This window comes from Glycine soja, chromosome 10 (genome assembly GCF_004193775.1).
Source record: "Glycine soja cultivar W05 chromosome 10, ASM419377v2, whole genome shotgun sequence".
NCBI lineage: Eukaryota > Viridiplantae > Streptophyta > Magnoliopsida > Fabales > Fabaceae > Glycine > Glycine soja.
This window is the reverse complement of record NC_041011.1, coordinates 41,665,378-41,681,334: the sequence shown is the minus strand read 5'-3', so window position 1 is coordinate 41,681,334 and position 15,957 is coordinate 41,665,378. Positions and strand designations below refer to the sequence as shown.

Below are 15,957 nucleotides of genomic sequence, written 5' to 3'. Positions count from 1 at the left end.
CAATTTTCCTCTTTCTACGAACGGGTAGGATTAAAAGTCTATTGGTTAAAGTGAACTGGTTTTGAACCAAAGTTTCCCTTTAACGCCACTCGAGATAAGTGAGAACGGCTACACAGCCTACACTAGAATTTGACGTTAAATTTGACTTATGCTACCAAATTAATATTTATTCTATAATTTTGAGTATAACCAAATGCACTTATACAAGTTGAAATAGGATTCAATAAAGCTTGCGCCTTATGCAATCGAATTATTAACAAGTAATCAAAACTTGCCCAAAATATTGACTATAAAAAGTTTCAATAAAATTACCAAGCATTCAATTGATAAATCCCAAACCTATCGATTGACCTTAAATAGTCTCGATAAAATCATCCAGACATCTTAGGCTCCATTTATTTTTTAAGTCACACAGAGTTTTCATTATGTCCAATACAGGTTTCTCAAAGCAATTTTTTGTTCACTGCAACCTAAACTCCGTTTTAGGCCTAATACAAACAGCAACCTAGCCACGATAAACTCCATCTGGATTTAATATTAGTATAAGTTAGACAGCAATAACGCTGGATATCACTAAAGCTTTCTTTAAGAAAATATCAGACAAATGCAATGTAGAAAGCAACTGGATGGAAAATATATACCCCCATCAGCAGTTCAGCCCACCGCCCTCCAAAAAAACAGATGTCATTAAATAGAATCCTTTGCAGAAGAAGGTGCTAACATAATGCTGCTGCATATATCTTGAAATATAAATCTAATTATCCAGGAAAAAAAATGACATTTTATGTGTTGCATTACTCTTTAAATTCTTTAATCCCTAACAACAAATAAATTTCACTGAAAGACAGCAACCAGAGGCACAGATGATGAAACAAATGTGTCAACGGATCTGGGGCAAAAGGGAGTTGATCATGGAAGCATATTACTAAAAGATCCAAAGGTGAGAAAATGTTGCTATTTATGTTCCTTAACAACTTGGGTGCCCCCAAATAACATACTGATGTCAACATAATTCAACCGGGCCAATCACTTCTCACAAAACATCTTCACTTTGCATGGATAGTGATACAAGGCAACAAAACTTCCACGATAATGGCCCCAATGTATACCACTACCAGCAAATCAGAATATTGTTGCATCTTGTCCATCAAAAACACATTTTCTTAACTTGGAATTTCCCACTCTTTGAAGCAAAGTTGGCACAACCCCACTTAAAAGCTGATCCTGAGCCCAGTGTCTCTGAGTAATGGCCAGTCCATCAGTTATGGGACATTAATTTCATTTCATCCCTGTACTAATATATAATGCCCAAAATAAGACAAGTTTAGAAGTTTTAATTTTTAAAAATGAAGAAAGCAGGGAATAGACACTGCAGTGAACAGAGATCTCAACTTCCTTAATTCATTTTTGAGTAAAATAAATCAAACTTCTAAGCATGTAGCAGGCTCAGAAAAAAGTCTTGTTTCAAAAACACTTACCAAAAATATCTTTAGAAGGGAGCCTCTAGTGATTCATCCCAGACTTCTGCACTTCCATTAGAGGCATCTTCTACATCTTCTTCCATTGAAAGCCTAATATATTCTCGATGAGCAAATCGATCCCACTCTGTCAATGTTGGGTTCTCACGTTCCTATTCACACAAGATATGCATACCAATTACCAAGGAAGTCACTAACAGTAGCCAAGCATACATACTAACTCAAGAATGCAATAAATTTTATCAAATATTTCATGCACCTGACGGATCAAAAATGGGTCACGAGTTTCAAAGGCCATGAACTTATTTAGATTGAACAGGATGTTGAAAACACTTCCTGAAAGTTTACCACCTTTCAGGTCCCGCAAAGTTATAACACTCTCATCCTGCAAAGCAAAGAATTTCAAATGATTAAAAAATGATAATAAATCAGTAATGACATTATACTGACCAAAGATATAATAAGAAAAGGGGGACAATATGTTTGGGATATGCTATATTCCAGAAAAAAAAATAATTATAAACAGCTCACTAGAGTTGTACTCTCTTTTCCAGGTAAGATTATTTCTGTAAATGTATGAATACAGGTTTTGATGATGCCAAAAGTATAATCAAATAAGATTGTTTCAACAAACATTTAAGGTTAAACAAACAGAGATTGATTAAAGATTGATTAAAGGTCAAGCAAACAAGATAAAGAAAAAGATAAGGCCTTAGAATATTTGTTAAAAGAATATCACTGGTTGATCAGCTTTTTCCTTAAACACATTGTTTCCAACAAAACAAGAGACTGGTAATCGATTACCAGACAGTGTAATCGATTACCAAAAGACAAGTTTGCAAGTAAGCTTTCAAAAGGGTTTTGAAATTTGAATTTTGAATCTTGTAATCGGTTACCAGATGTTTGTAATCGATTACTAGTAATGACACTTCAGAAAATGTTTTGAAAAGTCATGACCCTTCAAAATATAATTGTGTAATCGGTTACCAGAATCCTGTAATCGATTACCAATGAAAAAATTTCAGAATTTTTTTTTTAAAAAACACATCTCTTCAAACCATTTTGAAAAGGCACGATGGACCTATATATATGTGTGTCTGACTTCGAAAAGAAAATAGAGAGATGTTCTAAGAGAACTTAATTGTCAAATGCTCTCTAAACAACTCTTGGTCCAACACTTACAAATCTATTGAGAATTCATCTAGGATCTTCAATTTGTATCATCTACTCTAAAGGAGAGAGATCTCTCTGTTCATCTATTGAACTCAGTTGTAATCAAGAGACGGTGTGTCTCTTGGATTGTGAGAATTTTGAACACAAGGGTGAGGGATCCCAAGGTGTGTTCAAAGTCTGTAAAGGATTTACAGAGATAGTGAAAAATCTCAAGTGGGTTGCTTGAGAACTGAACGTAGACACGGGAAGTGGTCGAACTAATATAAATCGAGTTTGTAATTCTCTCTTCCCTTATCTTATTTTTTTTATTGCAATCAATTTTGTCTTGCACGTTTAAAGAACATTATTAAATTAATTGTTTCTTCTTTTACATTCTGAGCCTATCATTTAAAAGGGGGTTAAAATTGTTAGTGGAAAAATTTTGAAACTTAATTCATCCCCCCCCCCCCCCTTAAATTATTGAGGTCACTTGTCCAACAATTTTACAACACCACAATGATAGAAGATCAAACAATCATCAAAAGAAATATGGAAAGGCAAACCTCAGGTTTAATCATGTCAATTATCTGACACAATATGTCCTCAAAGAGCACAGGCTCTTGGGCCATGCATTCCATCCGATGCAATTGCTCCTCATAAAAAAATTGCAGTTCATTCCTTGTTAGAACTCCATTTCCATCCAAATCTATGCACTTGAACCTAATAGTGACATTTTCAAGTCAGCTCGTACTTTGATGACTTAAAAACCAGAAAACAAGTCAACCACGATGTCAAATATCCACTGTTTACCAAATAGCATGCTTTCTGGTGAAGTAAGACACTGCCGAGAGCAGTGACAATGTAAAGCATTTCATTTCACCCTGACATTTAGTACAAAGATTGGAATATATTCCAACTTCTAAATTAAAAAACACAGACAGAAATGTGAAAAGGTTCATCTCATTGTCAATTTTCCTTCATTAGTTCCACATAATGCAGCCTAAGTGTTGTTGACATTACACTTGATAAGCATAGAATGCAGTTACACAAAAACTTACAATAACATATTCATGCACTCAAGGGCATGGGTTACTTGGCACAAAGGACTGGATCAAGAATTTTTCAATTAGAACTGTTCTCTTTGCAACTTGCCTACGATTATGTACATAACATTCCAGACTTCCAGTAACAAATAAATAAATTAATAAATTAACATAAGTTTCATAACCATGGAAGCACATGCATGTGCAAAATTATGAAATCCAATCAAATAAAGCACACTATAACCATGCATAATTTCACAAAGCACCATCCTTGAGCAACTAATCTGTTAACTCCTTTCAGAAAAAGAAACTAACGAATGAAATGGATAATGAATGAGAAATAAATACCAGTACTCAAGACTTGGTTCAGATGATTTATCCTCTTCTGATAGTATGAAGTAAACAAAATCTTCATATCCCATCTTTCCCTCAACCTTGCTGGTAAACTTTCTTGTGACCTGAGACAATAATAAAGCAAGTCAGAATCTGCATCTTCTATAAAATGATCTGATAAAAAAAAATGAATGGACACTGAACCAAACACTTCTTGCGTTAGAAAGAAAAGGGGTATAGGGTCTGTTGCTGAAGTCAGAAACAGTTAAATCTCAAAGACAGAAGCAACAAGTAATCCACACAAACCTGAGAAAATATTCTATCAACAATTCGATAGGTAAGCGCATGGTTACCATATCTGATAAGATTCTCTTTGTCTATTAAGAAATCGTGATCTGTATCCAGCTCCCAAAATTTGCAGTATATAACATAAAAATGCTCATAAGAGAAGTACCTACAGACAATTATTAGGTAAAGTAAAAACACTCAATGCATTCTGGTATCAATATATTTTGGCTGAAAAACAGAGTCATTGTGTGAATTTAATGATAATGATAGTATATCTACCTCAAAACTTTGTTGATATCTTCTTCTTCATCGGCATGCTGCATTGCATCAATTATGTTTCCACGCTTCAGCTCCCTCAGGGTGAGACGACCATTTCCAGATCTATTAATGTAATAATAGATTCTGTATATTACAGTTTCAGCTGGGACATTGAAAAAACAAATTAAGAATATTGCACTCAATGCAAAAAAAAAAAAAGTATTACACCAGAAACCAAAGACCAGTTGAAAGAAAACTAGCATAGATTTCAAATTTCAACGATCAACTTTAGGAGGCATTTGGAAAAGCTTTTACAGAATTTATTTTGAGTTATGAAAATGGTTTATAAGCTCTTTTTAGCTCATTCAAATAAGTCTTATGGTCAAATTTATGGTATAAGCTATCATGTGATAAGAACTCATAAATAAGTGCTTAATTAATCTATTTACCCAATTAGGGGGGGGGGGGGAGATTTGGAGAATTTAGAGAGAAAGAGAGAACTTAGGGAATGAAACAGGTTCTTATTTAGTAGAATGTGTAGTACATAAGTTCTGCACATCATCCATATATATAGTACCTTAATATCTTAATAGACTTGGTAGGGACTATTTCCTAGGCTACAATATATTAAGTGCAACTGTAAACAGATGAATCGATAATTTTGGTCTCAATAGATTATGGTGGCAACATAGTGGTGAGACTGGTATAATAGATGGCAAACATCGGTTGGAATCATTTCAGAGAATGAAGATGAAAAGCAAATGGATCAGGCACAAAAGTAGGTTGCTAATTTGGGAGAAAAGCAAATGTTTAGATATCATATAAACATATAATCTATTCAGCTTTAGAGAGACTCAATATGAAAAATCAATTGCCCAACCCCATTGGTTATTGTCTATAAGCATCTGTGCAGCTACAGCCAATGCCCACTGCTTTCAATTGGTGAAATAGTTAGTTATTTAGGTATCATGAGAACCCTGAATAGAGTATGAAATATAAGAATTCTCTTTCTGCAAGAAAATCCCCAACCAATCTCACAACTAGAGTTCAAAAGCCTATTATACAAAATTACACATTGCTTTAGCCTTTAGGAATTAGGATACCCCACAACGAAGCTCATTTTTGTCCAACCAGCTCTACGACAAAGAGATGCACCTCCAAATCCAATGTCATTTTTGTTTTTATTTTGAATCACCGATACAAAATGCCAAAATAATCAGGAAATAAATGCCTATTTTTTAGTACCATTTATGCCTTCATCTTAAACTCTGTTTCTTTCTACTACAGATCATAAATATATGCTTCGTATATGCATGTTCTTACTCTGTTGATCCTACTTATTTTAATGCCTGCAGTTATCCTTATTATCAGGAACTAGGAATGTATCACAAAGATACCATCTGAAGTCATAAAAGGACCACGCCTGAGTACATCTCATGGAAATTGATGATTCGTAAGTGAAACAAAACTTCCTCAAGTAAAATAAAATATTAAAGAACTATGTACTAGAAGAATTTAAACTCATTAGCATCAATATACAATTACAAACCATATCTCTCTTGAAACTCAGGCGTGCTCTGCAGGAACTCCAGCCCTGGATGAGTAGCTAAAAGCTCATGTAGAACAGGTTTAAAATCATCCTGACATGTAGTAGTGTTGCTCTAATATAAGAAAGATGGATATGAACATAATATGAAAGCCAAGGAGATGAATAAGCTGGGCCACCAAAAAAGATAAATCTTCCTAGAATGAAACTGGAATTGAATAAATGACATATTTTTATAAATATTAGGCCAGGAATGAATGTACCTTTGGGAAGAGTAGAAGGAATATAAATGAAATAAAAAGCATAAAGAAAGAAATAGAATTTTTTTTTTTATAAAAAAAACCTGAGTAAGGTAATTCAGCTGCGGTTGCTTTAATATTTTGAATATTAAAGCTGCTATATCCATCGCCAGCATGTTGCCATTAATCCAATATTCAATAAATGCTTTCCTGTAGAAACATTAAATCACAAATTTAAGCATAAGTGAAAGGAAATAATAATTACAAGGCACAAGACCATTCATCAATAATCGCCTACATCATGGGAAAGGAGAGAATCAAATTAACCATATTTACCTTTTTTAATAATACAAAAAAATTTCACACAATAATTCAACCTACATAACAAATGGTGCCAAAAGACGGAAAGTTAAATGCATAAAAAGTAAAAAGATTTGCACTGGAAGAATTGGTAAAATTTGAACAGAATGGCTAGAAACATACTGCCCAACTAAAATGGCAATTTAACAAGGACATTTCTCGTGTATTTCCATCCATGACAATAGGCACCTTTCAGCCAAACAACAACAAAATTCTTATCTCACAAGGTTAGGTTGGCTACATGGATTGCACAATGTCATTATACTCAAAGACCAATTTCTCAAGGATATTATTCACCATGAGACACCTCTTACAATTTCCTTTAATGTCCTTTTCCTCCCCTCCCCTTTTTCACCAAGCTAAAAACCATACATTTTACTCTTCTCAACAATGCTTCTAGTGGCCCTCTTTGCACATGTCCAAACTACCTTGAACGCTTTATTGTCATCTTTTCCTCAGTCGGTGTCATGCCAATGTCTTCTCGTATACAATCATTTTGTATCTTGGCTGTTCTTGTGCAGCCACACATTCATCTTAACATTCTCATTTTTGCTACTTCCACCTTTTTTCTCTTGTTGTCTCTTTAAAACCAAACATTCATTACAATAGAGTATAATTGAATGTATAACAGTACAAAAAAATTGTGCTTTGATCTTGGTAGGTACTTTGCAATCACAATTAATCCTCGATGCTTTTGCCTCTTTTAAGCAAGCAAGTTGCATCTTGTGTGTGCCATCTTCATTGATTTACCAATTATTTTGTAATATTGGTTCAAAATATTTAAAACTAGAAACTTATGGTATGCATCTCCCATTTTCACTTCCCATCCATTTTCCTCTTATTTCTTGCTAAAATTGCTATGCATATATTTTGTCATACTCCTATTCAAGCGAAAACCTCTTGATTCCAAAGTTTGTCACCAAAACGCTAGTTTAGAGTTCACCTCTTCCCTTGATTTCTCAATCAAAACTATACCATATGCAAAAAACATGCAGTTAGGGATAATCATTTTTACATCCTTGGTAAGTATCTCCATGACTAGATTAAACATCCTTGGTAAGTATACCCAGATGTAATACCATTCTCTTTTTTATATGGGATATTATGGGTTGCTTCCTCCTTCACTTTGGACACTCCTCTTTAGTGTTCATCTCCCCCTCCTTTCCTTTCAGCCTTGGACGATTCAGTGTCAGATATTGTATTATAAACATTGGTGCAAAGAAAAAACAAAAATTCTCACTATAAAACAGAAGATTAGAAAAGGAAATATAAGGTCTGTTAAAACTAAACTTAGTATAAAAATGAAATCAAGAAGCATGAAATATAGTGAAGCATTGAGGAACCCTTAGGCTTTGGACAATCTTCAAGCTATGATGGAGATTTCATTGAGCAGCCAAGCATAATAAACATGATGCTGGTAATTATTTCAAACACAAACTTGATTGTATTTTTGAAAAAAAATAAGGAAAAGAAAAAAGTAGAACAAACTAGAGGGAATGGATAACGTAGATAACAAGCCATGTAAAGGGTCAAACTTCAAAACATGCTTTTACAAAATTAAATAATGCAATAATCAGGAGCTCAGCTGTGAAAAATCTTTCTGAAAGATTTATGATAATTGTAATGCTACTCCAGCACCTAGACCTAAAACTTTGAAATGCCCAACAGCTCAAACAAGAATCACCATCCATGACACAAAAAAGTTAACAAGTTCCAGAAAAATAAATTACACACCTTGTCACAACACCAGTTCCATTGTCAATCTTTTGGAAAAGGGAAGTGGAAAAAAAAGATGGCAGCTTGCAAACTTCCTTAGTAATTGATTTGAATTCTGACATTCGAAGAAAAAAAGTAAAATGATTCTCAGAATTGGCTGTTACAACTCTTTAATATATTAAAAAGTGTATTTTATAAAGATTGTCAGACAATATTTAAATCAGTTATTTTTACTCAATTTAAAGAGGAAGTAATTATTTAGAAAACTAGAATATCAAACTTGTTTAAAATCACTTTTCACCAGTTGCAACAAAATGGCCCTTCAGGCTATCAGCTACTTATAGGTGTGATATCTCACCATGCACCTGCATGCCATCCATATGATCATGGAATAACCGATCAATTTTAAACAAGCATTCTTCTTTCAGTTCATTTGGAGGTGGAGGTCCATGTTGAAAGTAGAACTGCAAGCGAGAAAATATTTATATTACACATTAACATGGCAGGAATCACAAGAGAAAAAAGAAAGCATAAACACACAAGAGAACCAGGTACAAGATAAAAATGTCATCAAATAAAATACTGAGAGAACTAGACAGCCGTCCTTATTACTTGTTAGGATCGATATAAATTATTTGCTACAAGTTCATGGGGGGTTTTGGCAGCAGGCATTGGGTGTGTCCTTGGAACAGCTTCTTGTGATTAGGTGACAAGCATGAGCAAAACAACAAGGTAAAAGTTTTGCGGTAATCTGCAGTTCATGCAATTCTATATGGTTGTAGTTGTAGTGCAAAGTCACACATTTAAGGGTATCTCTGTCCCTCAACTAGCTATAGGTCTACGGGATAGGATGGTGTATGGCCTTTCTTTGGTGCTCTGCAAATGGCTGTCTCGAGAAAAGTTGCCATGTCATATTCTCCATGGGATTCGGTAACTTGGCTGAACTTTTTTTTCTTCTTCTCTGATATATTTTTCTTTTCCTGTTCTGGAGAATATATTATCCTCCTTTTAGATATACTTTACTTCCCTCTACTATAAAAAATTATACTAATTAAAAGAAGAAGAAAATAAATAAATAAATATATATATATAAGACTGCCTGAACCTGAGGTATCACTTCTTTAACTGGCTCGCTAACAACTTTCAAAGGAGAACCCAAATTAGAAGGGCCAACTCTATGCTTCACAATGCGAGGGGAACCAGATGTACTTCTTGGTGAAAGAGGCGGAGCAGTGCCAGCAGGAAACATGGAAGGCAAAGAATTACTTGAAGCATTTGGACTAGAGCAATTCCCTGGGACAGTCAAAGGAGCACCAGACTTTGCTTCATTGAGTAATGATGTTACCTGCACAATTAACAAAGGAGATATTAAAACAATATCACCAACTTTGCATGAGATATTCTGTGGAGTGTTCAAGGAGAGCAACATAACTAAGAACTTATTTATATTGCTTGGGAGTATGTAGGATTTAAAAAATAAATGATTACTACTTAATAATATGGTGAATAAAGAAGCACACAAGCATACTTGAAAAGTCATAATATGGTGAATAAAGTGTGTGGAATGCTATCAAAACCTGTTGTAATCTTTAATTACAATTTTTTTAAATCTGAACTCTTAAGTGACAACAGCATTCTCTATTGGCAACAATATAATGTAAGAACCAACAAGTCCTCAATTCAAGTGGTATTGACTCAATTCCCTTAAGCAAGGTCTCAATTTCGAATCTTGTGGATGGAAAAAATATGATTGGGAGGAAGATCCCACTGGAAATGGTCAGTCAAATCATCTATCAGAGATTAGTCATCGCTAAGGTTGGTGGATACTCCTCAGCAATGTCATAGTGACCCAAAACGTAATGTAAGAATGATGCATCTTTCCCTAAACCTTAATTATCTACAAACCGTTGCCTGATAATCACGGATAATACCTCACCCCCTTCAACACCACATGTGGTTTCAAATCATCATTCTTCATTCACACGTATAAATACAAATATATCAACGAAGAGAATAAAAGCAAGCTAAGGAGAGTCCTCAAATTACGCAATGTAGCAATGTTCAGATTCCGAAACGGAATGAAGCGTACCAATCGATTACTTTCTGGAAGCGACAACCACTGGTCGAAGAGCTTCTCGATGAAATTGAGGTTAGACTTGAGAGCCAAACCGGAAAACTCTGGAAGCTGCAACAATTCGAGGTCCAACGACGCCGCATCAGTGACGACCTCCATGTTCATCTAAACCAATCTCGTTCCTCTATCTCTCATTCACAGACCAAATCACTCAGCACGAAGATCAACACGAGTCCACAATTTTATTTTTCCTTTCTCCTTTAGAAAAAATTGCAGCAGGTTGAATTTCAATGCCTCCGACGAATCGAAGCCTATAACAAAAAGATACTATACCCAAAGGGAACAAATGCGGTTGAGATATTCGGATTGGGAGTTGCGGATTCAGCCTGAACCCTAGATTTATTCGTAATTATAATTTCGAATCAATAAATTAACAACAAATTATGTACGGTGATGGTGATCTGGTGAAAGATGTGGAATGGATAGAAAGTGAAGGAAAATGAGAGAAAATTATTTAGAGAAGAAGAAATAATTGTGCAGAAAGAAAAAAGAAGAGAAAGAGAGGAATATGTTGTAGGTAATTTTATTTATTTTTGCAGAGAATAAATGAAAACTAATACAGTAACAGAAAAATAATTGATATATAGTACAAATTAATTTGTATTATACAAAATATATTCCACAAATTTATATTTATTTGTATTTGTATTGCGGTAGATTATTATACTTTGTTTGAAAAGTATTTTTTTATTTGAAGTTGTCAAATGTCAATAATAAATGTTGCATAAAATTAACGTCAATATATAAAAGGAATTAAAAAAAATAAAAAAAAATATGCAACTCAGCCAATAAAATATTTTTTTTTTGGCGATAATATGTCAAAGTATGACACAATGTCATGTTACTAATATATAAGCTTGAAATGACCTTGAAAAATAAATTAAATCTAGCATGGTTTGACCCACTAAACACCAAAGGTAAGTTAATATCGAAAGTCAAAATAAAATCCATGACCATTCACATTTAAAGTGTGCACATGACAGACTTGCAAGGTAGTGAGTAACTTTCTACTTGTTATGAGCAAAACTTTCCAACATCTTCAAATGGGGTAGTGACCTTGGCTTTGGGACTGAAATTGCCTAAATGTCTCTTATCCCATAAGTTACCAATGGAGGCCAGATGAAATCTCAATAGTCGCGATTCTTGTAGTGCTGACAAATAGATATACACGAGTTCGTGAAATTAATATTAATCATTAAAGGACAAAGCAAAACAAATGAAGTGATCATATCGATGAGTAGATGATTTCAATGCTAAATATTTTACCATGTTATATGCAGAATAAATCAAGAAGTTCATTTGTATTTTATACTTAAAAACCATGTTTAAATGAAAAGAGAATGAAGAATAAACTCAAGTTGTAACTCGTAAATAAAAGAAACCCAACCATCTCGATTTTCTATTCTAGATTTTCTAAAAAATACGCAATAAAAAGTTGTCAGGTTGACAAACTTATGTGCACATTAAAACTTCAATACCCACAAAAAGTTGTTAAATTGACATTTCGAAATAATTGCCAGTGACCTTCAATGGTTCCAGTTTTTCTTGCCTACGTTTGGAACTAGGAAATGCTATGCATAAACTCTGACTCTTGCGTCCTGAAAAGAAAGCATCATAAAAATTAAAAATCTTCTCTTCAAAGCTTAAAAGGAATAATAATAAACCAAGAATGATAGAGACTTTTCAATCAAAAAACATGAAAGGCACCAAACCTATAGAACTCCGAAAGAAATGATACTAAAATGTAGAGTAGCACCTTGAGGGTTATCCATTCCCAATACTAATTAGGAAGTGATTTAAAGAGAAAAATCTACAACCAAAACGTTTAGATTATGAAAAATGCCATCGGTAAAAAATGAAATGATACACAAATCACTGCACTATATATTCTGTGTAAACAATCCCTATACGCAAATCATTGATAACTGAAAGGGATGGAAAAAATTAAATTACAAAAGCATAAAGCTTACCATTCCTTACTTGGCTTCGTAAATGCTAGTTGCACATCCCTTGCAAATAATTCGAATTGGGGGAGAAGCAGATTTTATATTTAAAATATTACAAATTCCGTTTCCTTCACTGTTGCAGAGTCCAACGAAAACCTCAACAACCTCACTTCTCATCCCTATGAAGCAACGCAACGACACTTCGCATGACAAAGCATCTTTGTTGGCACTTCAAGTAACGTACTGTGTTCCCAAACGCTGGTTTTAGCATTGGAATAATCACACCCCATGCAGCTTTCGATGGAAAATCTTCAACCATATTCATCAAAACATGGGCTTATATATGCTCCAACCTAATACAAAACAATAAACCGTTATTATTATTACTACCTCAGCATCTCACACCGTTCTTTGACAAATCAATGATAAGAGACCCTTCTTGAATCGCTGAAGCCTACATGGACGCGTGGCGGAAGAATAACGGACCAAACAATCTAAGCCTCAACGCAATCATGAAAAATAAAGACAAATAATCATTTTTTTTTATAGTATTAGACTCCCCTGCGTCAAACAGAAAAATTATCAAACCTAAAATAAAATTATAACATTGGGTTTTGGGAGGCAATTCAGCAACATGGAAGGAAAGGAATCAGAAAAGAATAAACTGGATGTAGCCTTTTCTTGAAGGAATTATGGGATCAGACAGACAGAAAAATGAAAAAGAAGAGGATGAGAGAGAACATGAAAGCAGGAGTGTGGGAGCAGTTTACAAACAAGTTAAAATAAATGAATCCGGATACAAAAACCTCCTCACACCAAAGTTAACCATGCAAAAAATTGTGAAGGGTACATAATTTAACTGAAATTTTTTATTTGGGGGTTACGCAATTAACAGAGGGTAGAATGGTCCTAATAAACGTGTACATCAAAGCAGTTACTAAAAGAGATGTTTCTTTTATATATTGATATAGATTGATATCAAAGTACATCTCAAAAGTTATTAAACCAATGATAGAAATTATTGTTTACGGTGAGAAATCGATTTTTTTTTCAAAATGATGTCTCACTTCTTTCTTTTTTTTTTTAGTTAAGAAATTAATTTCCTATAAATCGATTTCTTAACTAGGTTTTTTTTATAACACATTAAGACATTGGTTCCCTAGATCTGATTTCTTAACCTTTTTCTTCAAAAAATCATTTTTAATTGGTTTTTTTAATTTTTTTATTTTACTAATGTATATATATTATTTATAAAAAAATTATCTAAAATAATATTTTTAAAAAAATTAATCCTTAAATAAAACTCAATGTAACTAAAAAAGAGATAAAATCAAGTTCATCTTATACTGAAGTAAAAAAAAACTTAGATAAATAAATAAAAAGTTTATCTAGATTATGTGACTTTTTGGACTAGATTGAAGAAGACAAAAAAAAATAAACAATTTATTCGTATTTATGATGTTTTATTAATCGAATAGATGAAAAATATTTTTCTCACATCATCGTCACTTTTGAGTTCCATACAGTCATATTCAACATAATCATTACCTATGTAAATTGGTTGACGATAAAAAAGATCAAGTAAAATTATGCAACCTTTGATGGTGTCAAAAATTATTTTCCTTAAGACATCAAGCGTCATGTCCTCACTTATTGTGATGACTTTAACATTAGTAGAGCATTCAAACATTATCCCTTCATATGATGGAATCATGTCACCATCGCAATACACAAAAATAAATATACTCTCAATGTTTTTAAGCAAAATGGTGAATATCAAATAAAGGTATTGAGTTACATCTAATCCTTACTGCTATATATATAAGGTGATCAAGTGTTCTCATGTGACTCATACCAACGACTAAGATCACATTGACAATATAAACGGTTTAGATTGAGTCTTAATTAATTACATTTGGTTTGCATAATTTGAAAATTAGTGTTCAGTCAAATCATCTCGTAAAAAGCATCTTTCAATCACATTGTCTTGAAACAAGCATCGTGAGGTCAAATTTTATGGGAAAAAGTAATGTGAGGTCAAATCATCTTGAAAAAAGCAATGTTCAATAAATTCATCTAAAAAAAATGCACTGCTCAGTCAATTAATGCATTGTTTAGTGTTCAATCAATTAAAAAATCGACAATCATCATAATAGGACATAATTAACTAGGGAAATTAACGTCGTTCGTGTCCACCAGTTCCACATCTGGAAGGATTCCTTTTCTTGTCGACTGTCGACGTACTCGTACATGTTCTTGTGGTGAAAATTTTCATCAAGAAGAACAAGTTGCTCTTCTTGAACAAAGTCATTAGTGGAAGAATTGTTGGCAATAGTTTGGTGAAAGGATGCAAAAGAAGGTCCGAGCTTTGTAACATCTAAAAACCCAACTTGAACCAACAAAGATTCAATTCTAGGATCTGGAGAAAGGATAGCTTGAACATATGACTGGATTACATCATTTGTTACCTGCAAAAATCAAAATAATAATAACATCAATATTTGTAAATCATAACATAATTAACATTCAATTAAATAAAATGTATTACATACTTCTCTAAATCTATGAAGGTGTTGTTTCCAAAGAAGATGAGCAGTTGTAGATTCGATGGTTTAGGTTTTGGTACTAATGTCAAGAAGAAGTTAAAAAGGGATATATGAGAACGAGAGAAAGTGAGTCTGTAAGTGAGTGTATATGATGACAATACAAGCATCATATTTAAAGAAAAAAGTTAATGGTAACACGATTTATTCGGTGGGATTTTGTTCGTTAATTTTGTGGGTGAGATCTCGGCTGTTCAATATGTATTGCTCCAATCGGTGATATATAGGCCATTCATTTTGTCGGTGAAATCTTGGCCATTCTTTTTTAAATTTGTGACAAGTCATTAAACATTATAAATATAGTCTACATTGAGGCAGTCTGATACATCACCTCAATCAAAAACCTTACTGCTACCCTAAACCCTAAACCATAACTTCATTATCAATCACTATGATTGTGTGTTACAATGATGTCATCATAACAACTAAACATGGTTCAACGTTTGTAAGCGGCTCACCAAAGATCATTCAACTTGACAACAAAATGTCAATAGATGCCTTGAAACAAGCTATTAGAAACAAGATTAGTCTAGAAAATGGTAAAGTAGTTAAGGATATATACATTTTTTATTATCTGTATCATTTGTTGTTGATTGTGGCCAGTATGAGGCATGCATACTGCAAGATGATGAGGACATAATTACTATGTTTTCTATATTCATGAAACTCTCCAACCTCACATGCTTTGAGTTATATATTACCGCCGCAGACACACTCGCACAAACATGTGTGCAACCACCACCAATCTATGCAAGCTCTTTGAATTTGGAGGGTTTGGATGAATACCTCAATGAAGCAATGAACCTTGAATTGAGTTTCGAAGAACCTCTCTCCCCTATTTATTTGATTGTTATTTTATTA

The 15,957-nt window shown here is 33.5% G+C and overlaps 1 protein-coding gene and 1 long non-coding RNA gene across 5 annotated transcripts; both read right to left on the bottom strand.

Annotated features, from left to right (window-relative positions):
- Positions 1-610: 610 nt before the first annotated feature.
- Positions 611-11,036, bottom strand: LOC114369353 (probable serine/threonine protein phosphatase 2A regulatory subunit B''delta). 4 transcript variants are annotated; one of them, XM_028326570.1, is made up of 13 exons: positions 10,503-11,036; positions 9,519-9,758; positions 8,772-8,877; positions 8,432-8,528; positions 6,442-6,547; positions 6,102-6,192; positions 4,574-4,715; positions 4,313-4,460; positions 4,022-4,131; positions 3,194-3,350; positions 1,738-1,863; positions 1,479-1,630; positions 611-1,294 (listed from the first exon to the last, which is right to left on the bottom strand). In XM_028326570.1, exons 1-12 carry the CDS (start codon positions 10,650-10,652, stop codon positions 1,490-1,492), a joined length of 1,614 nt encoding a protein of 537 aa, XP_028182371.1. In that variant the 5' UTR covers positions 10,653-11,036; the 3' UTR covers positions 611-1,294; positions 1,479-1,489. The 4 variants fall into 4 exon arrangements, with proteins under 4 accessions (XP_028182371.1, XP_028182372.1, XP_028182373.1 ...); XM_028326571.1 differs by having other exon boundaries at positions 611-1,289; XM_028326572.1 differs by having other exon boundaries at positions 611-1,239.
- Positions 11,037-11,328: 292 nt separating this feature from the next.
- Positions 11,329-13,293, bottom strand: LOC114369352. Its single transcript, XR_003657612.1, has 2 exons — positions 12,518-13,293; positions 11,329-12,145 (listed from the first exon to the last, which is right to left on the bottom strand). It is a non-coding gene; the product is annotated as an uncharacterized LOC114369352 (long non-coding RNA).
- Positions 13,294-15,957: the final 2,664 nt, after the last annotated feature.